The following is a 23,304-nucleotide window of genomic DNA, read 5'->3' on the forward strand; positions in this document are numbered from 1 at the left end:
TCAAGACTACTGCATGGTGTGTCAAGTGATGACCTTTCAAATTTAATAACCTTCAAATTCTTGCACGGAGGAAATATCCGTTAACAACACTTTTTACCTTTACTCACAAAGTACATTTCAGAGCCTGTACTTTTACGTATTTGAATGAGTACTTTTACCAGTCATATTTTTATACAATTGTACTTTTACTCAAGTACAGAATGTCAGTACTTTTCCCATCTCTGATTCCCAGCAACACAGTTTGGTTTGCTCAGTTTGAAAAGATACTCAGTAATTTATTTTAAAAGGGTTTAATAACAAAAACATTGATTGTAATATCTTTTTCCATCAATAATATATTTTGATCATTCTGCCAAAATGTAAAAAAAAAAAAAAAAAAAAAACAGGGAAGCATGTCGTATTGCTACATGATTGGCTGCTCTTTAAATACACTGCAATTATCTTTTGCTTGCTTTTTTTTTTTTTTTTTAAACATGACCCCTTTAGAGTCTAGGCCAGGCGTGGGCAATTCCGGTGTGATGGAAAACAGGCAGGACATCGTCCCTCGAGGGTTGGAATTGCCCACCCCCTGGTCTAGGCCTTGACTTTGACTCATGAAAGGAAGACCGAGGACAATGGGCAAAAATGCTACATCGCACTTTGTTTTAAGGCTTAAAGGGGTTTGGACGGAGCGGAGAGCGACATACGCGTAAGGCAGCGCGGATTGTGTAACACAACAAAAACAAAAATGCACTCTCTCCCAGCCTATAAATAAAAACGCATGCACAAAACAAATCCATGATCATAGTCAATACTGAAAATCCACACGAAATAGCTCAATTATGAGCCAGCTTGAAGGTAGAAAGGTTGTGGTTTGTCCAGTCCAGTTTTTAAATGGCTCGTCCCCCCCCCCCCAAAAAAAATCTTTCTTCACAGCTGCTGCAGTTCAACGGAAAATGGGAAAACAGGACGGCCAATTAACCCTCTTTCGCACAGATTCAGCAAAATCAGAGATGTGACAAAAGTTACCACTGTGCTAGCAGAGTGCCGCAACTGGACTTTCTCATAGCAACACGGCATCCCGCCATCAAAATAATTAGAAGTGTGACGCTTAAAATAAAATACTGACAGCTTGTCGCGGGGTGGGAGAGGTGTTGAACCTCACACGCGTCTTGGAATTGCCAAGTAGCACACGTCATTTTTTTTCCTCATTTTTGTCAGTACAGAACAGTGACATGGAAATGAAGAATGAAAATGCCATATATTAGAGGTGGCGTAAAAGGGGCTTTACACACCGGGCTCTCAAGGCTCCGATTGTAGCTCAGATGGCAGAAATTTGTCATATCCGCTGTCTGATACTACCTCTGAGTGCAACAGGGACATGGGGAAAAAAAGGCATATACTGTAAACGCTGGCTTTTAGGCGATGTGAAGGGTGCTGAAGTTGAGACGATATCAGTGAGAAAAGTGTGCCGTCAGTATCTGGGTGGGATGACCACCACGGCGTCTCCCTCCTGAGGACGCCACATGAGCATCTGGGCGTCGTTGGCGTTGGGCTTGACCATGGCGTTCGCTGGGATGCTCTCGTTCTCGCCCAGGATTTGCGGCTGCTCCTGGGCCACGGGCTCCAGGAGGACGGCCCGCTGACCCAGGGGCTTCTCCGGGTCCACGCGGATGAGGAGGCGCATCCTCCAGCGGATGGTCTGCAGGACCAGGGTCTCTTCCGTGGCCCGGTTAATGGCCACCAACCAGGTGGTGAAGCTTTGGTCGCGGCGGATGGCGGTGAGCTCGGCCATGTTGCTGTCGCTGACCGGCACGCCCCAGGTGATGCTGGGTTTGAAGTTGTCGTTCATGCTAACGGTGAACTTGCTGTCCCGCCGCGTGGGGCCCACGACGGTGTACGTCTCTGTGGTGTTTCCGTACCAGGGGTAGTTGACGCCGTCCGAGTCGCTGATGGCTTGTATGCTGCCGTTGCGAAGATCAGGGAGCTCCCAACTCGACCTGGAAGACGGAGAGAACCAGGTCAACTCTTTTTGCTCATTTGGGGACGAATTTATTAAGCTCCCAAATAGTGGGCACTAAATTGCATGTTCACTTTGATTTTTTTTCTTTTCGCCATGGAAAGAGCACTGCAAGCACATAATGAAGTTTGAAGTGATGAAATTGGATGTGTTAATGGAAGAGGCAAATAAATACACATACTGTTAGCATAATAGCACACTTGCCTAAGTCATATTTTAACATTTTCCGGAAACAAAAATATTTATGCACAGTGGTATTTTTTTTATTATGGTATTGTCACTGTAATGCATGACTCCTTCTTGTGACCGTCAGTCCTTAGATTATTCAGAAGCCCCAAAATTGTATTGCTCAGTAGACATACGTCACGATCATTTTTGTTTGTCATTTCCTGAGCAGAAAAGTTCCATTATCCCGTGTGCTACGCTCATCTATTTGCATGTCCTCCTCCCATAATGCACAAAATGGAAATTCTGTGCATTAGACAGACGTAATCCAGAGTGCACCCGCTTAGTAGATCCAATACCACATCTGTTTGTGTGAGCAATCAAATGTGTGCCTCTTGTTGCACGAGCAAACCTTTGTTTTGACTGGCCCCTGGTGCTGATGCTTATTTCCTCAAATAGTGGAACAGACACCATCCACCAATTAGTTGCCATCCACTTCAGACTAAAAATAATGCCTCCTGACGCCCGCCATTATTAGAACAGGAAGTTTTTTATCTCCATTCATAGAGCCCACGTTCATCATGGGCATTAAATGGCTAACTGTGCATCCCATTCCAACTGCGTTGTAAAATAAGCAGCACCTACAGAGGCAAAAAAAAAAGTGTCTTGTCATCCCTGCACAGTATGAAAGTTGGCCTTACCCTGTCTTTGAAGGGGAAGTCAACCCAAAACGTGTCTTTACAATAATACGTTCTATGCGCCTCCACTACTCTACTGTCAACTGAAAATGACATCACAGTTGCTCAGGGCTCGGGTAACAACCCATGATTGGTCAATACCTGAGCCCTGAGCAACTTTGTCATTTTCTCTTTTGACAGCAAGTGACAAAATGGCCGACCCCTGAGATGACAAACGCAATATTAAACAGAATGCCGTGTTTAGACAAGTGGGGCTACACAGAACATGTTATTGTAAAGAAAATCTTGGGGTTGACGTCCCCTTCAACGATTGGTCAAATTGTTTTGATGTGCTGACATTATTTCAGATTGTTCCAAATGCGTCTATAAGAATAAAGGCCTCTCCCTCCAATAGCCCAATTCACACAGCTGCAGTTAAGTAAACACTATTGTCCTGAATATCGTAACTTGTAACCATTTACATTTAATATTCCCAAAATGCCTTTAGAAAAATAAAGCCCTCCCCAATAGACAATTCCTCACATTGACAGTTACGTAAATAAACGCCACTATTTGCCCAAAGATGAAATTGATGTAACTTGTAAAGTGACATTGTTTAATACTATTCCAATGATTTTTAATTACATTTTAAAAATGTAAAATAACGGCCTCTTTAAGAGATGCTTCTCCTTTTTTGGAGTTAGATACTGTAAATAAAACCAGAAATTTCTGAGCGTACTGTTGTAATTCGTGCAAATTATAATTAATATAACAGTGACATTGTTCAAAAATATGCCAAAAATGCATGAAGAAAAGACCTCCCTCCCCCCCCTAATAGCTGAGAATCAGCAGCTCACGCGTGCGAAAGCGCTGAAGAGACGTGTGAGCGGCAGCCACATGACTTCCTGCCTGCCTGGCCTCACGGCCACGTTTTGTGCCGCCGGGCCAGATTATCACGTCGGGCATGACAATTGCTCGCGTGTGTGCGTGCGTGCGTGCGTGCGTGCGTGCGCGTGCGCAGTTCACAGTCCGTGTGCATATTAAAACTCATTGAATCCTCTCCGACACATGCCTCCAAATCAAATCGAACACATTTCCCTCCCACTTTAGATGAACTCTGCCTTCAAAACATTGGTAAACACGTTCAACTCGCGCAGTGGCAGCGCAAACCGAGCATTATTCTTTGTATACGCAGATTGTTGAAAGAATTGGTAGGTTGTTGCGTTTTGCCTTTTCTTTGGCTTGTTGTTATGCTGAAGGCAACCGGTGATGGCAAAGGAGGGGAAAAAATGTCCTAAATGTAGAGAACGGAGCGTTATTTTATGGCTGGCAATAATAGTCCCAATTTCTAGACAGAAGTATTAACATACCGGTAACGTCGTTGCATTTTATTTTTTTTTAGCTTAAACAGCGATTACCTTCTGTTTCCACATTTATGACTATTAATATAAAAAAGCATGGAATTCAAGAGCCTTGGCCACCACATAGCTCCGCCCCTTCAGGTAAAGACACATTTCAGGTTCCAATGTACACTGAGAAAAAGAATGGTGTGTAGAATTTATTCAATTTCGTCAAGTGGTTGCATGAAATAAAATCACCTGGATCCAGATAACTATTTTGTGCAACCACTTCGAGTAAATTCAACCAAAACTTTTTTTCAATGTGCAACTTATGAGCACCGTGAGCCTTTGGTGTCAACAAACACTTTGTTTGCGAGAGGGATCCCCCCCGAAAAAAAGATGAGAACAAAATTGGCCTTGACACTCTGCCTCTGTCTCTCAGTCATGTTTAAATATGGCAGTCTTGTTTCAGCAAACTTGCCTAAACGACACCACCCCACACACACACACATCAAGCGCCACCCCACCTCTCCCGGACTTTGACAGAAAATTCACAAGACGGGAGTTGCCTTTGCAAACACTGCTGAGCGTCAAAGAGGTCACGTGCATTGCAAACAGCATGTAGAGCATCCGTTACATCCGTGTATGTTACATACCACTTCCTTGTTAAGTCTCTATGAATTTCTGCAGCTCGTTTTGTCAGAATTTTCTATTATTCAAAATGTTTTCAACCCACAGCAAGCTGGAATGACGTCTTATTTTTCCAGAAAAATTACAAGAAAAAAAAATGTCTCAAGTTTTAGAGGAACAGTGTCCTGATATTGCACTAAAACTACAGCAAGAAGAAAGTTACTTTACATGAATAAAATCTCATGTAATAATTACCCCAAAAAAGTCACAATATACTACAAGATTTAAATATTTTATTTATTTATTTATTTTATTTTTTTACAAGAGTAAAGTACACTGAAAAAAAATGCTGTGCATTGTTTGCTCAATTATATTTTTTCAAGTGGTTGCACGAAATCATCTGAATCCAGATACATTTTCAAGTAGACTATACAGCTACTTAAAAAGTAAATCTGGATCCAGGTGATTTCATTTTGTGCAACCACTTGACGAAATATAATTGAGTAAAATTCAACTATCATTTTTTTTCAGTGTAGTACTTTTGTAAAAATAAAGTCACAGTACGAGATTGAATTTGTCATATTAGGAGAGTCATTTTTGGGGGGAAAATACAATTGTACAAAGTAATATAACAAAAATTATAGCGATGACATCCATGCTAGATTCATTGAAGACTAACGCAAGTGTGAATGCTCGTTTGTCTTTTGATTTTAAATTCCCCTCCATTGCGGCGTCCGGGTTTGCGGGCCCAATATTTTGCAATTTTTTGTGTGTGTAAATTCAATAACTCAGTGGTCTGAATCTCATTTATTTTGGGTGTATTTATATTTTTGACCATTAGATGGTGGCACACGGCTTACTCAGAGACGGTGTAAATTTGAAAGAACGAAGACGAAGAACAAAAGTCCGGATTGTTGCTTTGTTAGTTTGGAGGAAAAAAAAAAAAAGGGGTTTACAGTACTTTAAAGCAGAGCAATCAGTACACTCTTACATTGGCCTGTAGAATATTTGAATATTTTCGATATTCATTGCTCTTTCTCGTACCGCGTACCGATACTAGGTATCGTATCGAGCCGATACCAGTCTTATTTCATGATATTGAGTATTCACAAAGTCTGCCGATATCAGTCACTGATTCTGCGCCCTCTTGTGGCTGTTCTACTTCTACAAAGTAAATGACATGCATGGCTGACAGAAGCAAGTGAACTGCATCCTTGTGAATACTCTCCAATGTCCATTAAGATGCAATTTCTCAAAGTATATGTATGTTTGTAAGGTTTATATTGATGCATTCACACTCAATCCTTTGCGGGCGTTTCTGGCGGTGCGTTTCAATTGAAGCTGATGTAGTACGCACGGGCGGGCGCGGTTGCGTGCGGGCCGGTGCGGATGATGCGTTTGGGCCGGTGGCATGCGGAGCGAAGCACCGAAAATCCATCCATTCAGCGTGGATAAAACAGACGAACTTTTTTCCCCTCTTCGCCTCGCGGCAGCCAATTAGCATCAGCGAGTACTACGTCAAACACAGCGTCCTATACGCAAGGAGGAAAAGATTATCCTTGCGGTTTGTGGACATCCCGACCTACATGACACGGCCAGCTACTACTACTGGGACAAAAAAAAAGAAAAAAAGAGATCAGGCTTGGAGCCGTGAGCGAGGAGTTTGCTATACCTTGTATGTTTTTACTTTCTTTCTTATGTTTTTTACAGCTGTTGAACATAACCAAGACGGCAATATTGTTTGCATTAGCTTTAGCACAGTGTCGACCACTTGATTGCGATGTTGAAACTTTTTTTGTTTTTTTGTTTTGCCAATCATTTTCTTCTACCAAGCAAAGCCCCTCCCCTCTCCGATGTGCGCGATTAAAGCGGCTGCGGCATTCAGGTTTCGAATTTCCTGCGGTCAAACGGCAGCGAATAAAGCGAAGCGGACTGCTAATCCGCGGTTGGTGTGAATGTAGCATTTGAGTGCATTATTAGTGTATTTCGGTGGAAGGCGGACCGCAAATTTTTAATAAAATGTCCAGCTCTGGATAAATGCATAACTGTCTTCGGCCAGGCTCCTTTCTTGACAATGTGAAAGTGATTCTGCTCACATTGGATGTTTCTTCGTGGAAAGTGATCTTGCCCAATTTTTTTTTTTTTTTTTTTTTTAAGTCAGCAGTCGGAAATGTCACAAATTTAGCAACAGTTACACTGTGCTTTTGTAAAGTAGATCCTCTCTGTTTGTGTAAGACTCACTTTAAACTACGAATGCAGCTAAAATAAAATTTTACAAAGTCCCTCCCCACCCCAAAAAAAAATGAGAGGCAAATTCAAATCAATAGAATTGATTAGTCTTATTAACTGTATAGCCCTACTGGCAACAAAACTAATTAATTCACTTGACATCATTTCCAATGGCAAATCTTTGACAAACGTATGTAGGGTGTGTGCTTGAGTGTGTGTTTTTTGAGAGGGCGGAACGTGCGTCTCTAATCTTAGACGCGCAGCTCTTAGCTGGGCCTGACGCAAAGCATGAAGATAAAGGCATATTCTCAGCCCACTTGAGGTTGCCCCATACACGATGTCACAGCTCACATTTGTTCTTCACTTTCAAGAGAGCACAAAATGGCAACGACGCCACTGAGAGCGCTTGCTAATCTTTTCACGGCCCTTGCTGTAAACTGCAAGGACATTGATGAAAATATGATTGACCCTTATATACTGTTCATTTTCCAAGCGCACATGTAATGTATGTTCTATTCTCTTCTGAGATTCCTCCAGTGATTCGTCCCAAGACCAAGTGGTGCATGTTCCTGCAGTCACCTGTGCAAAAGCGGTGGGAACACAGACAGTTCACAGGAATGTTGCAAACTTACTCTTGAACACTGTTAGTACTGTGCCATAAAAATACATTAATAGCATGGACGGTTTCAAGACTCCCACAATGAGCAGTGTTTTCCTTGCTATAGTGAAACGCTTTTATTTTTTGTGTATTTTTGGTCACTTTGAGAAAAGTCATTACATTTCAGGATATCTGTATTGCTGTTGAATGTCAAAAGTTCAAATTGGACCCAGATACTTTTACACTGAGAAGACCTCAGTTAAGCAATTATATATGAGGATGTGAAATTGCATGAGTCAGCATAAATGCTGCTTGTGTGCCATTTCTTGAGTACATTTTACATTAAAGTTGTCTTTTTTTGTGCAGTACTTGGCTCTCAACTTTTGGCAAAAATGTAAAATTGTGACATTTTGGTAGTTTTATCCTAGCTTTATTTTTAAATGCTACAAAATGCTAGTATTGCAAGGCCGTGTAAACACCCGCAAAAAACAGAATATACCGGGTACCCATATTTGGGTTTTTAAAACCTGATTACTCCTTTCCTAACATGAATATTTGGTCTTATATAAAAGCGTATCTGAATACTTCCATTGAAAGGAACATTGGTCTTTGTTCTGGGCATCCTCCATCCACATGGTATTTTGGTCAATGTCATGACGTCTGTGTGTCACACAGTTTAGCCCAAATGTAGTTTTGACCTTAACCTGAATATTGACTGCATGTAAACACAGTCTAAACATTATGCACGGTTGGAACTTTAAAGTGGATGTCATATCAAAAAATGTTGACCGTTATATATTCTATGCGCCCCCACTAGTCTAAACACGGCATATTGATTAACATTGTGTTTGTCGAATACAAAGCAAGCAGCAAAATCCACCTGTTTTTATCCATCTCAGGGGCGGCCATTTTGCCACTTGCTGTCGACTGAAAATGACATCACAGTTGCTCAAGTAACGACCAATAACGGTTCACCGGTTTTCTAGGTTTGAGCCGCGATTGGTCATTTACCTGAGCCCATTGTGATGTCATTTTCAGTCGACAGCAAGTGGCAAGATGGCTGCCCCTGAGATGGATAAAAACGGGTGGATTTTGCTGCTTAATTCATATTCCACAAAGGCAATACAGGTAATCCCTCGGTTAATGGGGACCAGATCTCCCCCCCACCACTCTCCCCTCCCCCCCAAGACACCCACCCGCCCCCGCGAAACGTTTGAAAACCACAAAGTCGAGGTAGACTTTATTATTATTTTTGTTTTTTGTTTTTTTTCGGAGGGATTTACACCTCCATTACACTGTTACGAATCCACCGACATATTTTCCACCCTTCTAAATACGTATTACACAACAAATTTAACTTTAAAATGCAAAATTATAGTAAATACCAAGCTCCATGCTGCAAGCCCGGCAGCGGATGATTACGACAGAACGCTGGTCAATAACTACGTTAAAGTTTGAATTTTTATCCTAAAATTGGCTTACCTTAACTAGAATCCTGTGGTGCAGTTTAGCCAAAGGTACAATCCTGGTGTATTAATGCACTTTTAAATCCTCATTGTGGTTGTTACAAAGCGAAAGAGTGTCATTACTTCTGCTCTTGGTGCTGGTGCGTCTTCTTCGTTGTCTTCTTTTAAGACGCCGAAGAAGAAGCTCTGTCAGCGGCAGTACTGTAATCATGGCAACTTTGGCTTTGCACAATAATATCAACAAGGACTTTTGGATAAAATACAATGTGGGATTCTGGTTAAAGTAAGCTCTGTTTTAAGACAAACTTGAGCAAACACTTGAACATTTTATTTGCTGATGTTTCTTTGTCCTTATGCTTGTCGTTGGCTGAGCGCGCGCCGGGAACTACTCGCGCGTACTTGTACTGCCCGTGGGTATGTACAAAGCCTCCGAGTCAACTCTTTGAAACAACACGTCTTTCCGCAATTTGGCTGCCGATATGGCTGCATTTCTTTTTTTTTTGATGAGTACTTTTTGAAAACCCGCGATGCCCTGAGGCTGCGAAACTCAAACCGCGAAGTAGCGAGGGATGACTGCACTGTTTACATTAGTGGGGGCGCATAGAATAACATTTTTGACTTGACTTCCCCTTTAAAACGATGTATAGTAAAATTGTACTAAAACGTTAAATACAACTGAACTGTACTTGTACTTGGGCTGTGATTCGGATAGAAGTACCACTAGAGTGAGCTCGAGTATCACCCTTTGAGAATCACTGCCTTCAATGAACCTGTCACAATTTGTCACACAATTCTGTGCCTGCCTGGTGCTCTCTGTAGTTGAGTAAATGAAGCAGACTGATGGATAGCTGGATTGATTATGGATACTCACATCCCTTTGCTGCCATACGTGTTGTAGAACTCCATGTGGTTGCATGCTTGGATCCATCCCACGGTCCACGTCTCGTTGGCGGCCACCGGCGGCACCAACACCAGAGCCTGAGCCCGGAAGTACGGTGTGCGGTAGCGCAGAATGACGGTGGACGTCTCGTCGATGCTCGTAGGGTTGGAGTCGATGGACGCGTTCACCTGCAGCACCGCGACGCCGTCCCGGAAGGTTTTGGGCTTGCACACGATGCTCTGGAGGCAGCCCATGGCGCTCGCATCGGGGAGCCACTCGACGACGGTCCACAACAAAACGATCCACGGGAGCGCCTGGGTAAGGGGGAGACGCATCGGGACGGCGGCACAATTCACCGGCCGCTGGGTCCGAAAAAGCTTCGTTGGAGCCCACAAGGGGGAAACATGCGACTTTGTAGAAGCTAGTAACTACCTGTAGTAAATCTCAGGGGGAGTGTGGCGTCCGTTTCCGCGCGTAAACGTCACCGAGAGAAACTTTTCTAACGTTTGCGCTCAAGTTGCCTGGGCGTTAAGTGCAGTCTAGAACTACTACTACTACTAATAATAATAATAATCAAATTTAAGGGGAACAAAATCTTTAAAGCTGCCGGTGGTGTCCTTTTAATCCTCACTTGGTGAAGTCAAGTCTTGAAATGCAATTAAAAAAAAAATGAATGTGCAAAAAATAAAAAATGAAGCGTACCTTTTCTCGTGTAAAATGATAATAACACTGAAATATCGTTTCTTCCATGACACTCAGTTCTCATTTAGAAAGAGGCTGCAGCAGCTGCGCGTCGGCAACCAACACTCGCATCATCCGCACGGCACACCCGGCTCCCCCTTGCCACCTATTTCTACTTTTTCAAATAAATGCGAATAAAATGTCGACAGTGGGGGAGCAAAGGCGCTGTGTCAGCTGTTGCCAAGTAGGAAAAAAAGACGAAGGAGGTCGAGACGGCGGTTGAGTCCGAGTTGTCGCCGCGCGGCGGTTTGAGCAGGTTCACCCCGTCGTTGGTCTCTGACTACTCAGCCAAGCAAGTCGCTGGCAAACGGCTTTATAATGAGTGTCAATACGTCACGTCCGGGTATGAGCGCGGAGCACCCTGGGAAACATAGTCCCTGGCCGGACGCTTCGTGTTTTTTTTTGTTATAAAAAACAAATGACACAACAACAAAGATCGTCTGAAGGGGACAACGAAATTCTTAGAAAATTAAAAACATACTTCTAGTCAGTGTACGTTTTTAATCTCAAATAATTCCTGTGTGGTTTTTTTTCAAGGAATATACCTTGTAATAAAACGTGTTGCTATAATAGAAAGTGGCATTTTCCCCATGTAAATGTCGCCACTTTACTTTCACAAAAAAATATTTAACATTTCTCATAAATCTAATATTTAAATCTCATAGATTTATATCCCCCCCCGGCCCCTCAGGTACCGCTTTAATCTTTTCAAATTATTCATTTAATTCTTGAGGAATTCACATTTTTTCTTCGATTGATCCGACCAGAATGTTTACTTTTCTCTTGGATTATTTTGACTTTATTCATTGACAACAGTAAAACACATGAACACAAAACTTTAAAAAACATTTAAAACATCTTAAAAGTTAAGCAAAGAAATAAAAGTAGGTTTCTCAAATTACTAAAAGACAGTTATACTGTGAAATTAACTTGTAAATGTTTTTTAAAAAATTATCAAAGGTATGGGGGGAGTTTAACTTTGATTTAAAAGCATTTACACTCAGGGCTCTTTACTTCATTTGACACTTTAAATTATTTCATTTGCGTGCAGCAAAACAGCCAAATGCTTCATCACCATGTTTGCTTTGAACTCTGGGCTCCACTAATTGACGAATGTCTGCAGACCTCAGAGCCCTACTGCATCTACAGGTATATTCAATCAGATGTTCATGAATGTTTTCAGGACCCAAACCAATCAGTGATAAAGAGACCAGTAGCAGAATTTTAAAACCTATTCTACATCTGACTGGGAGCTCGTGTAATACTTTAAAGCGGAAGTCAACCCAAACAGTTTTTGAAGAATATGTTCTATGCAGGCCCACTAGTTGAAACACAGCATTCTGATTAATATTGTGTTTGTGGAATATGAGTTAAGCAACAAAATCCACCCGTTTTCAGCCATCTCTGGTGGTGGCCATTTTGTCACTTCTGTCGACTGAAGATGACATCACACAGCCTCAGGGCTCAGATAATAATCAATTATGGTTCAACTTCAGAAAAAAGGTGAGCTGTGATTGGTCATTACCTGAGCCCGGAGCAACTGTGATATCATTTTCAGTCGACAGAAGTGACAAAATGGCCGTCCCCTGAGATGGCTAAAAATGGGTGGATTTTGCTGCTTAACTCATCTTCCACAAACGCAATACTAATTATATTGCCTTGTTTCGACTTGAAAAATATGTTTGGGTAGACTTCCCCTTTTTAAGGACTGGAGTAATATGTTCTGATCTCTTCATTCAGACTTTTTCCCCTTGTAATATCACCACTTTAAGCCTTCTTCAACGTTTCTCGTTAAGCACCTTGGAGAACTCCTTTCTTTCCTTTGGTCCTTTCCGGTACGCATCTGACCTGGAGTCGGCTTTGCAACGTCACTTTCTTAAAGGAGGCGCCTCACCGCACGCGTTTTCTGTCCTTTCTTTCTGCTATTGTTGGGGTCGCGATTGTTTTTTTCTTGCTGGTTCTTGTGGCGCATACCCGGAAGTAAACAGTGCTGCGATGCACAGTGCTTTACGTGTGCAGGTGTCAAGTGTCGCTCTCCGGTCGGATTACCTCCGCGACGCACGAGCATAGCCACTGCACATTCCGCCCGCTCTAAATATATCTGTTAAGGGCACAGGAGGAAGGGAGGAAAGCGGGGGAGGGTGTTATTTTTAGCCATTTTCACCGTTGCATGTCGGTCGGAGAAGAGGTCCAAACAAAAACATGCCCGGAACCAGCGTGAGACCCAGGGCTCGGGAACGGAACAGCGTCCTGAACAGACCCGAGTTCATGTCGCTCAATCAGCCGCTGAGAGGTGGGGGGGCCCCAGAAAACCGCGGTGGCGGCGCAGGAGGAGGGGGAGGCGCGGGTGGAGCGGGACCGAGGCGCTCCGGTTCCATCCGTAACCAGGCGAGCCAGGCGAGCGAGGAAGCCGGCGACGGCGCGGCCAAGGCGGACGGCGGCAAGCGCGGCGAGCCGGGCCAGCAGCGGCTGCCCGAGGAGGACTGCATGCAGCTCAACCCGTCGTTCAAGGGCATCGCCAAGAGCTCGCTGCTCGCCATCGACATCAGCCTGTCCAAGCGCATGAGCGTGTGTGCCTACGCGTGGTCGTCGTGGGGCGGCTGCCGCTCCATGGTCAACCTGCTGGCGCTCACTGGACACGGGCTCACCTGGATCATCGGCACCGTCGTGTGCCTCACGCGCAGCAACACCCTGGCCGGCCAGGAGGTCCTCGTCAACCTGCTGCTGGGTGAGTGACGTCAGCGGCAGCCGCGCTCATTGGCCACCGTAAACTCACGTTATTCGCCGAAAAGTTGAAAAATGAGAATTTACCGAATTGAAGGTTGGCTCTTAACAGCAACCTTGAATATACAAGTGATACCTTGACATACAAGTCTAATAAGTTCTGTGACCATGCTCTTAACTAGGGATAATTAAGTACCGGTACTCAGTATCAGTATTGGGCCGATACCGGCCTTATTTTAAGGCAGGGATGCCCAACCCCGCTCCTCGATAGCCCCTATCCAGCATTTTTAAAATGTCTCCCTCCTCCAACACACCTGATTCAATTGATCAGGTCATCATCAAGCTTTGAGGAGTATGATAATGATTCTGATCATTTGAATCAGGTGTGTCGGTGGAGAGAGACATCTAAAAAAAATGCTGGATAGGAGCCCCCGAGGATCGACGTTGGACACCCCTGTTTTAAGGGATCAAGCACTTATGGAGGGCGCCGACACCAGCCACCGATACTTAAAGCAGAAGTCAACCCAAATATATTTTTTCAAAAACATGTTCCCAGCAGGCCCACTAGTTGAAACACGGCATTCTGATTAATTTAGCGTTTTTGGAATATAAGTTAAGCAGCAAAATTGACTCGTTTTTAGCCATCTCTGGGGGCAGTCAACTGAAAATGACATCATAACTGCTCACTACGACCAATTACGGCTCAGATTCAGAAATCAGCTCATAGCGTTTGTGACAGTTGTTGTTTTTACCAGAATAGCGCATTTTACTAAAATTTGCCGGTCCGTTTATCGCCTTTTGTCTGCAGCCGGGGTACCCTTCCGTCGTCCATCTAGCCACCGTTTTGTCAAATAGTAATCGCCTATCTATCACTTTAAACGCACTGCCGTTAGCGCTAATACTCAGACTTTATGCTCATAATTGTTTTTCTTGTACTATTCTGGCTTTATTCTTGTAAAATTACGACTTTATTGTGGCTACAACGCAATTTTTTTGTTATATTACAACTACAGGTGTCAAAATTAATGAACAACTAATAGATCATCAAATTGATTAACAACTGTTATGATACTGAAGTAATTGTTTTGAGCCATTGTTTGACTTAAATTGTCCAAATCCTCTGATGTCAGCCTCTCAACAGGAATTATTTGTTGACTTCTGTAGTCCTTCATCAAAGTAGCCTGATTATCCTTTGTGTTCAATCAAATATCTGATTTTACCTTGAAAAACTCTGACCAAACCAGTCACTCAATCAGTTTCCAAAAGGTTGGTGAGTACAACATCAATAGCCTTTTGTGTGATATTACTCAATTGTTGCTTTTTTTTTAAACCACTAAACAACAGCAAATAAATAATTTCTTAATAAACAACAGTAATTGGGGAAAAAAATGGTTTTGCAACACACTTTCATGCAAAAATAACATTGTATTTCGGTTAATCGACAGAATAATCGACTCTAAAAATATTTGATATTGACAATCCATGATTACAATTCTATTGTACATTATTCTCATGAAGACATTTTTTCTCATGACACTCCAACTCTCCATGTGTCCCTTATTCTCCCAGTGTAATCATTATTCCTTCACTTAATGTGGCCCGAACACTCCTCTATAGTAGACAGAGCTAGGCACTTGACCCTTTTTTGCCCGTCCGGCCGCAACCCTCCACCCTTGACCTGGGTACCCTTCCGGCCGCGACCCCCCGGCCATAATCATAAAGATATGTGGGAGAGATGCTAATGGAAGAGGTTTATTTAGCAATTAGACAATTAGCTGGCTAACTTACTATTCAAACCCGCTGTGGACACGCTTCAAACGCGGCACTTACTCACATACTTACCCAGCTGCGTGTACTGTACTTACTTCCATTGCGAGCCCTGGTTTTGGTTTTGTCGTATTGTATAATTATTTGGGTCCAACAGACGACAAGTCTGCAAGCATTCAACAAGTTACTTATTTTCCACATTTCCCCTCCTTCACACTTCCCGGCCTTCAAAATAAAAGCATGCCAGCAAACCATTACACAGCAGTTTTGCTACGGCGTATTTACGGAAGTAGGAAAGTGGATGATGTGCCAGTGTCATACTTGAGTGCTGCGCGTGCAGCTTGTAATATACTCCCGGACACGAGTTGTTTTGAAAGAAGCCTTTCACTTTGTAGGCTGAGATGAACTTCGGCCGCCTCGCGAGCAAAAAAATTTGTCACCCCTCCGCCCCAAAAATGGGCATCTGGCCGGGCCGGAGGGCCCGACCGGTCCGGCCCAGGGACCGACTGCCCAGCTCTGATAATAGAGAGGCAAAAGCAGATTAGTGAGCTGCACGCTTGACAAATCTGCTGAATGGAACAACACGGCGCTGTGATCGGAGGCCAGTCTGGGACTTTGCGCCACTACTTGTATTGTTATTTTTTTCATTAGCACCGAAAAACAAGATGTTTAGATGATTGCGCTCCTCGTAAGACAACACACTCCTTATTATCCACCTCAACAAAAACACCACCACGATGTGACTGTGAGAGGAGACCTTGACGCGCTCGTTCCCATCCTTATCACCTCCACTGCTTTCGTTTCAAACTAAACAAAACTATGGGGTCAGGCGACAATATTTGTATATGAAGAGAACATAAAAGTGTGTTGATCCTCCTTGCTGCATTTTTTGTGTGTGTGAAACTGCACAGTAGGAAGCTTGTTTAAGGGGCCCAAATCCACTGAACACAAGCAGGCTGGCACCAAAGCTGCCGCCGGAGCAGATTAACACCTGAAAACACTTTTTTCACTCATAGGGAATACCGTAATGGAAATAGAATTCATTTCTTTCAGGGTCAAACTGTCACCATTGTGCGGTCTGCATTTATTGGACAGGTAATTTAAACATTCCTTTCAGTCATACAAGTGCTGAAATAAGTAATCTATTGTAGTAATACAAGTCAGTCTGACTCTGTCAAATGAATTCAGAGATTTGTTTCGAAATACTTTTATACACATTTGAAGATAATTGCAAAAAACATACAAATACATTTTTTTTTTTTGAGGGGGGGTGGCAGTGCGTGGCTTAAATAGTGTCTAGTGACATACTTCAGCATCTGGCATGAGTAATCCCTCCCCCACTATATATAATAACTTGAGCTCCTTTGATGCCATCCGTGGTTATCCAGCACAATCACAGCTTTAGAGCGCCTCGTTGTCAGCCACGAGTGCATGTATGTCACACAGAGAGATGGAATAGCAAGGAGGTGGTAGTCGGACTTAACAGCCAGCGTGCTGACAAGGACTTCGCGCTGGCAAGGCCGCTTTGAGATCTCACTGAACGACGGACGCTTGCGAACATAGTGAATTTTGAGTTTTCGTCAGGAAAAGAAAGGCATTTTTAACAGGGTCAAAATTTTTCGCGGCAAGAAAAACTGTTTGCGACAAGTAAAAACTGTCCGTGAACATCGTTGCAACCTTTACAAACCCCGACAAAATCCCATAATTTGCTACGTTTGCGAGCATTTGCCGCTCAGAGAGATACCATCTTTCGAGTGCCTCATTGTCCTGGTATAGAGAAGTTCCGCAGCGAGCCGGTGGGATATGTTACAACCAGCAGAGGCTTTCAGCAGATCTACTTTTGCAGTTCAAATGTGTAGGAATGTGAAGCCACAAGAAAGTTGCCTGACGGAGTCTGCAGGGTATGTTTTCGCATTCAGCGGACACGCCGAAAGTATTTGAGAGCGGAGCTTCTTTAATTCCTTCACTGGAGTGGATGTTTTGATCAGGAGGGCTCTGCATGTTAGATCCAGACGCTACTGGATACAAGACCAGGAGCCGACTCTGGAATGGACTGCTTGTGCTAATATCGGAGATTTGGGATGTAGACCAATAAAATCTGATAGTGTTTTTTTGACCGATTCCGATATATGATACAAATATCAGATCAGGTCACCCCTACAAATTACAATGATTCAATCCAGTAAAGATCCATTAATTTTAAAGAAACTTTGTTTTCTTGGGCTTCAACTGGCAGTAAACAGCCATTTAAACAAACATTTAAAGAGCTGAAGTTGAAAATGTCAAAGTCAGAAAGGCACACCACCCTTTGGAAGTTTCTTTACATTTGCATTGCATGACTAAAACGGTTAAAAATATAAATATAAAAAGGGAAGTGAGCCGCATACAAATGGCTAGCATAGAACCCTGAGTGTTGACATGTAAATACATAAACGAGCATATTATTACCTCTACCAAGGAAATCATTTTTGACTTTTAATTCATTCTTTAATTAAACAATAGTAAATAAATAAATAAATCATAATGACAAACTTCTGGCATATGCATCGGGTAGTATTTATGGCCCATTTTCCACCGCTTTCCAAGGCGCTTCATATTTTTTTGCTCCCTCTTGAAAACTAGGTTAAGCAAATTATCATAAATGTGGATGGTAACGGATGACATGGGAGCATCAGGTGTACCTAAGGTTGTGTCCAATGAGTGTGTTCTGTACTTTATACAGACTGACTGTGTGTAGTGGGATGGATGCTGAACTGTTAGACAGCTGACGGGCTACTTTCAACATGGCCATGAGGCTTACTGACTGCGATATTTTGGTGCAGCTAAAAAAAGAAACATCTGCTATGTGCACTCAAAGCTAATGTTGCTAAGCTACATGCGCTGAATCGCCTCCATTTGTCTCACTTGTCATGTCAAGTATCCACACTTTGGTCACGTTTTGTCAATGCATGCATTAGGGCATTGAATACATTTACTCTGAAGCATAAAGGACATTGAATAATGAATACATTCATTTCAAGACATGAAGTGCATTGTATATGTTAACTAAACTTCAAAACAGGAAGTGCATTGACAATTCTTCAGCATATGGAGTACATTGAATACTTCAGTTAAATACTTTAATGCACATATGTTAACTCCAAGACGAAGTCAACCCAAACATGTTTTTTTTCCAGAATATGTTCTACGGAGGCCCACTAGTTGAAATACGGCATTCTGATTAATATTGCGTTTGTGGAATATACTGGTAGGTTAAGCAGCAAAATGCACCCACTTTTGGCCATCTTCAGGGGGCGGCCATTTTGTCACTGTCGACTGAAAATGACATCAAAGTTGTTCAGGGCTCAGATAAAGACCAATCATGCCTCACCTGTTTTCTGAAGCTGGGCCATAATTGGTCATTATCTGATTCCTGAGCAACTTAAATGCCATCTTTAGTCGACAGAAGTGACAAAATGGCCGCCCCCTGAGCTAGATAAAAATGGGTGGATTTTGTCGCTTAACCTATCTCCCACAAATGCAATATTAATCAGAATGTGCATAAAGTAGCTACGCTGAATACTTTTACTTCAATGGATAAAGCACATTGACTTATTGTATACTTGAATGTATTTACCTCGGATACAAAGTTTTACTTCCCTTTGGTAGTTTTCATACATAAAGTACTTGGAATGTGTTTACTTTAATACATGAAGTACACTAAAAATGTTTACTTCACTGGACATTATACCACTGGCGGAGCTAGATATGGGTGTGGGGGGAGTATAGTGGGAGAGCTGCAGGGGCACTTTCATTTTTTTTTTTTTTTTTTTTTACACATTATACTGTAAAACAAGACGACAATAACATTCAAACATCACCCCACCAAAAACAAAGTCAGCAAAAAAAAAATCTGCAAATTTCCTCCTTGATGCAAAGTTAAATGAATACTAAAAGACTAAATTGTCAGTGTTAAGGGAACAAAAAAGAAGTGATTTTATTCATTCTATATGTTTTAATTAATTAACTGATTAATTGGTTATCAACATTTTATTGTGCCAAATATCACAATCAGCATCGACCTAAAAAAACCCAGCAGTCAAGCCCTAAATATTGCTGCAGCTTACTGTAATTGTGAATGTCTTCTTTGTGTATTTATTATGTATGTATTTACTGCCCCTTGGTGACCAAGAAGGAGGCATATTGAATAAATGCATGAAATTATGCAAATATTCTTTATTCCATTTGTTATAACTGTACGTGTTTTATAGAGTGCAGTGCAGTACACATAGTACCATGTTTCTGATATGAAAAAAAAAAAAAGGCTACAAAAAAGGTTTTTGGGATGGCTGGAATGGGTTAGTGTCATTTCCATTAATTTAAACATGGGAAAGTCACAAGTTAAGCAGCCGCTACATATTGTTTACACCAACTTGAAGTACAAAAATGTGATCATTTCAAATATAGATCGGTAGCTACGTATTTGTTTGTTTTGCGGTAGCGCTGATCGTGGACGTACTGACGGTGGCGGGCGTGCAGCGCCTGGTGAAGCGCAAAGGACCGTGGGAGATGTCGCCGGGCTTCCTGGACCGCGTGGCCATGGACGCGTACGCCTTTCCGGCGGCGCACGCCAGCCGCGCGGCCATGGTGTCCAAGTTTCTGCTGTCTCACTTGGTTCTGGCTGTGCCTCTGCGTATCCTGCTGGTGCTGTGGGCCGTCCTGGTGGGGGTGTCGCGCGTGCTGCTGGGCAGGCACCATCTGACGGACGTGCTGTGCGGCTTCGCTCTGGGCCTCTTCCACTTCGGCCTGATGGAGACGGTGTGGCTGTCATCCAACACGTGCCAGACTCTCATCTCCATCGGGACCCTCAGCTGGAGCCCCTTCTCCTGACTGCGCTGCCGCGCCAGGACTTCACCAGTCGCAGTTATCACATTCTCAATGCAGGTTTGCATGAAAGGCCTTAAACAGACACGTACTGTTGCTTTTATTTCATACGGGATACTGGTCAACAAATTTTTACGACATTTTTTAAATCTCGGATGCAAGTTAACTTTTCTAGATTATTTTTCTTGCTCTGTTTCCGAATCTGCCCTCATTTTTCCCCCCAGCACATCAGTATTTCTTGATAATATAACAATAATACTATCTGTAATATAGTGATACCTGCATGAGTTAAGTGTTAGGTTCAGCAACAAGTGAAATTTCTGACACATGGTAAAATCCATATTGCTTAAGCTTTTATAGGTCAAACTTAAAGAGAAAAAATGAAAATATCTCCATAAACTGATGTGCTAGAAAAATACTAGACATTTTTTAAATCAGCATAAAAAAAAAAACGTTTAGTTTCAATCATTTAGAGTGAAATGTGGGTGTGTTCAGGGTCTCATAACGTTGGAAAATGACTTATATCTTCATAACATTAACAACATCAGTCGCAGAAAATTGTTTGTTTTCCTTTTACAATATTAAGACGTTTTATCCTAAAAATGACAGCGTTATTCTAAATTATGAGTTTATTATGGAAATATTTTGGTTTTATCGTTGTAATATGAAGGCTTTTTTCTATTAATATTAAAACTCTGTTCTTAAAATATTCTGACATTTCTCTCATAAAATTACATCTTATTTTCTTGTAATATCACAATTTATTTATTCTGACTTTAGTCATGGGTACTTATTTTTTTCAGTCTGGCTCCAATGTTCCTTTGCACTGTATTTGTAAAACACACAATCTGCTATCAGAATCTTCATGTTTTCTTTAGTTTTATTCATGTGCCTTCATTCACTCATTCTTATTTGGCTATTGTGTTCATGCACTGAAGGGCTAAGCTGTTGATTTTAAAACCAAGTTCCACAATTGCTGTTCCAGAGTGCATGTTAGCATAAAATATTTGGGGGAAACGATATTTTCTCAGATAAAGCCCAAAAACCTGCTGTTTTTATTACGATTGTATGTAGCAAAACGACCTGAAACACGAAATTTGTTCTATACTGGTATGATGTGTTTTTACTGTTTTTATCAGACCCATCTTGTCAATAAACACAGATGGAAATCTGTGAAACGTGTCTTCGAATGTGCTTTCTGATGCCGCAACGAGCAGGTTTCCTGTGTGGCGACATTTAGACACTCTGACAGGAAATGACGATTATGTAACAGCAGAACAGAAAATTCACCGCTCATCTATTCACATCTTAAAAAAAAAAATCTATTCACATCTCGTATGGTGCTATTCCCCCACTCCCCCCAAATCAAGGTCTCGTGTAAAGCTCGTGTCTTGAATATCTTTGTGTGTGTTTTTGGTCCTCGCAGAGACGCTACACTCATGTACTGTTGTGTCTCGAGCATATGAATAGCTCGCAACACATTGGCACTGTTTAGGAATATTAATTCTTAGCATCAAGTTAAAATTGTTCATTTGTGAACATTGTCTTACTTCCGGTGCAAGAAAAACGTCTTAAAATAGTTCCTAGTGATTTTGATCTAACAAGCAAGTCATCTCAAAGCTTTTAGTCTTAAAAAAAAGAATATTAATATCCACTTTTACAATTTCGACTGATTTTACACATGCATCTTCATGATGGAAAGCGTTACTCGTGTCACTCTCGACTTCATATCTCTACTGCATCCTACTTGGCTGGTACTGTTACTACTACTACTGCTGCTGCGAGAAACTGCTGCTAAGAGCAACTTGCGCATCCAGGCTAGATTCACACCTAGGGTCACACCTAGCCTAAAAGGCACGTGTTTTGGTTTACCACAAGCGTAGATCAGATAGGACAATGTCTCCCTCTAGTGGAAATGACACGGACGCACGCGTTCTTTTTATTTATTTTTTATTTATATTTTTAACCTCATTTCACCGTTTATGAAACTGATGTGCCATTGGACGTGAGTTATTTTCATTTTTTAAAGAGGAAGTTAACCCAAACATATATTTTTTTCAAGAATATGGTCTATGCAAGCCCACTAGTTGAAACAAAGCATTCTGATAAATATTGCATTTGTTGAATAAGTGTTAATCCACCCATTTTTAGCCATCTCAGGGGGCAACCATTTAGTCACTTCTGTCGACTGAAAATGACATCACAACTGCTCAGGGCTCAGGTAACGACCAATCACGGCTAACCTGTTTTCTGAAGCTGAGCCGTGATTGGTCGTTACCTGAGCCCTGAGCAGTTGTGATGTCATTTTCAGTCGACAGAAGTGACAAAATGGCCGCCGCCGGAGAGGGCTAAAAAGGGGTGGATTTCGCTGCTTAACTCATATTCCACACACACAATATTAATCAGAATGCCGTGTTTCAACTAGTGGGCCTGCTGGGAACATATTCTTGAAAAAAAATGGATTTGGGTTGATTTCCTCTTTAAGTTTGACCTAGAAAAGCTTGTGCAATACAGATTTTACCATGTGTTCTAATTTATAGCTGACGTTTCAGGAAAAAAATCCACCTGTTGCTGAACCTATCTCTTAATTCCTAAATAGTACATATGATATTATTATTATCATTATTATTATTATTGTTAAAACGTGGTGTGCTAATGAAAAAATAATGGCAGATTTGGGATCAGCGCAAAAAAAAATCGAGAAAGGTTTAATTGCATCTCTGATTTTAAAAAAATGCAAAAATTCATTGACTAGTGAAACAAGTATTTGAAAGAATAGATTAAATAATTTTAAATAATAATAATAATTGTAATACTAATAAACAAAGTATACATAAGTTTTATATTGTATATTATTATTGTATATAATATATGATGATGATGATTTAAAGGCCCCTTTTTACATGAGGGTCATTTAAAGTAAGTAGGCTACATAGTAATAATAATAATAACAATCATCATCATCATCATCATCATCATCGTATAATAATCATAAAAAGCAAAATAATTCATAATGTATACATTGCTACGGTATAAATTAATCTAATTATTATAATTATCATTATTGTTACTATTATTATTAGAATGGGCATATTGCTCTAATACTACATTTAAAATGTCCCTTATGAAATGTTTTTCGTGATCTCGTAATGACTGGAGCTTTACGTCGCCCGCTGACGTCAGACGCACAGAGCGTCGCCTGTGCAGCCTCCCTTCCCTTCCTCT

General features: G+C 41.7%; 2 protein-coding genes across 4 annotated transcripts; one reads left to right on the plus strand and one right to left on the minus strand.

Annotated features, from left to right (window-relative positions):
- Window positions 1–14: 14 nt before the first annotated feature.
- Window positions 15–11,185, minus strand: fam78ab (family with sequence similarity 78 member Ab). 2 transcript variants are annotated; one of them, XM_086053014.1, is made up of 3 exons: window positions 10,417–11,185; window positions 9,976–10,298; window positions 15–1,979 (listed from the first exon to the last, which is right to left on the minus strand). In XM_086053014.1, exons 2-3 carry the CDS (start codon window positions 10,236–10,238, stop codon window positions 1,454–1,456), a joined length of 789 nt encoding a protein of 262 aa, XP_085909140.1. In that variant the 5' UTR covers window positions 10,239–10,298; window positions 10,417–11,185; the 3' UTR covers window positions 15–1,453. The 2 variants fall into 2 exon arrangements, with proteins under 2 accessions (XP_085909140.1, XP_085909139.1); XM_086053013.1 differs by having other exon boundaries at window positions 10,687–11,184.
- A 1,156-nt stretch (window positions 11,186–12,341) lies between these two features.
- LOC147135289 (inactive phospholipid phosphatase 7-like) lies at window positions 12,342–23,303 on the plus strand. 2 transcript variants are annotated; one of them, XR_015089765.1, is made up of 3 exons: window positions 12,342–13,453; window positions 19,697–20,139; window positions 23,263–23,303. XR_015089765.1 is itself a non-coding variant. In XM_086052960.1 (2 exons), the coding sequence occupies exons 1-2, from the start codon at window positions 12,928–12,930 to the stop codon at window positions 20,083–20,085; spliced, it is 915 nt and encodes a 304-aa protein (XP_085909086.1). In that variant the 5' UTR covers window positions 12,347–12,927; the 3' UTR covers window positions 20,086–21,261. The 2 variants fall into 2 exon arrangements, 1 of the variants encoding a protein (XP_085909086.1); XM_086052960.1 differs by lacking the exon at window positions 23,263–23,303 and having other exon boundaries at window positions 12,347–13,453; window positions 19,697–21,261.
- Window position 23,304: the final 1 nt, after the last annotated feature.

Source organism: Filicampus tigris, chromosome 15 (assembly GCF_054856515.1).
Source record: "Filicampus tigris isolate MCC_2025a chromosome 15, RoL_Ftig_1.0, whole genome shotgun sequence".
Taxonomy (NCBI): domain Eukaryota; kingdom Metazoa; phylum Chordata; class Actinopteri; order Syngnathiformes; family Syngnathidae; genus Filicampus; species Filicampus tigris.

Coding starts and splice junctions, on each gene's coding strand:
- LOC147135289 (XM_086052960.1), top strand. CDS start 12,928: ATGCCCGGAACCAGCGTGAGACCCAGGGCTCGGGAACGGAACAGCGTC. Junction 13,454..19,696: donor CCTCGTCAACCTGCTGCTGG/GTGAGTGACGTC, acceptor GTTTTGCGGTAG/CGCTGATCGTGGACGTACTG.
- fam78ab (XM_086053013.1), bottom strand. CDS start 10,734: ATGGAAGAAACGATATTTCAGTGTTATTATCATTTTACACGAGAAAAG. Junction 10,299..10,686: donor ATCATTTTACACGAGAAAAG/GTACGCTTCATT, acceptor CCCCTTACCCAG/GCGCTCCCGTGGATCGTTTT. Junction 1,980..9,975: donor ACGTATGGCAGCAAAGGGAT/GTGAGTATCCAT, acceptor TCCGTCTTCCAG/GTCGAGTTGGGAGCTCCCTG.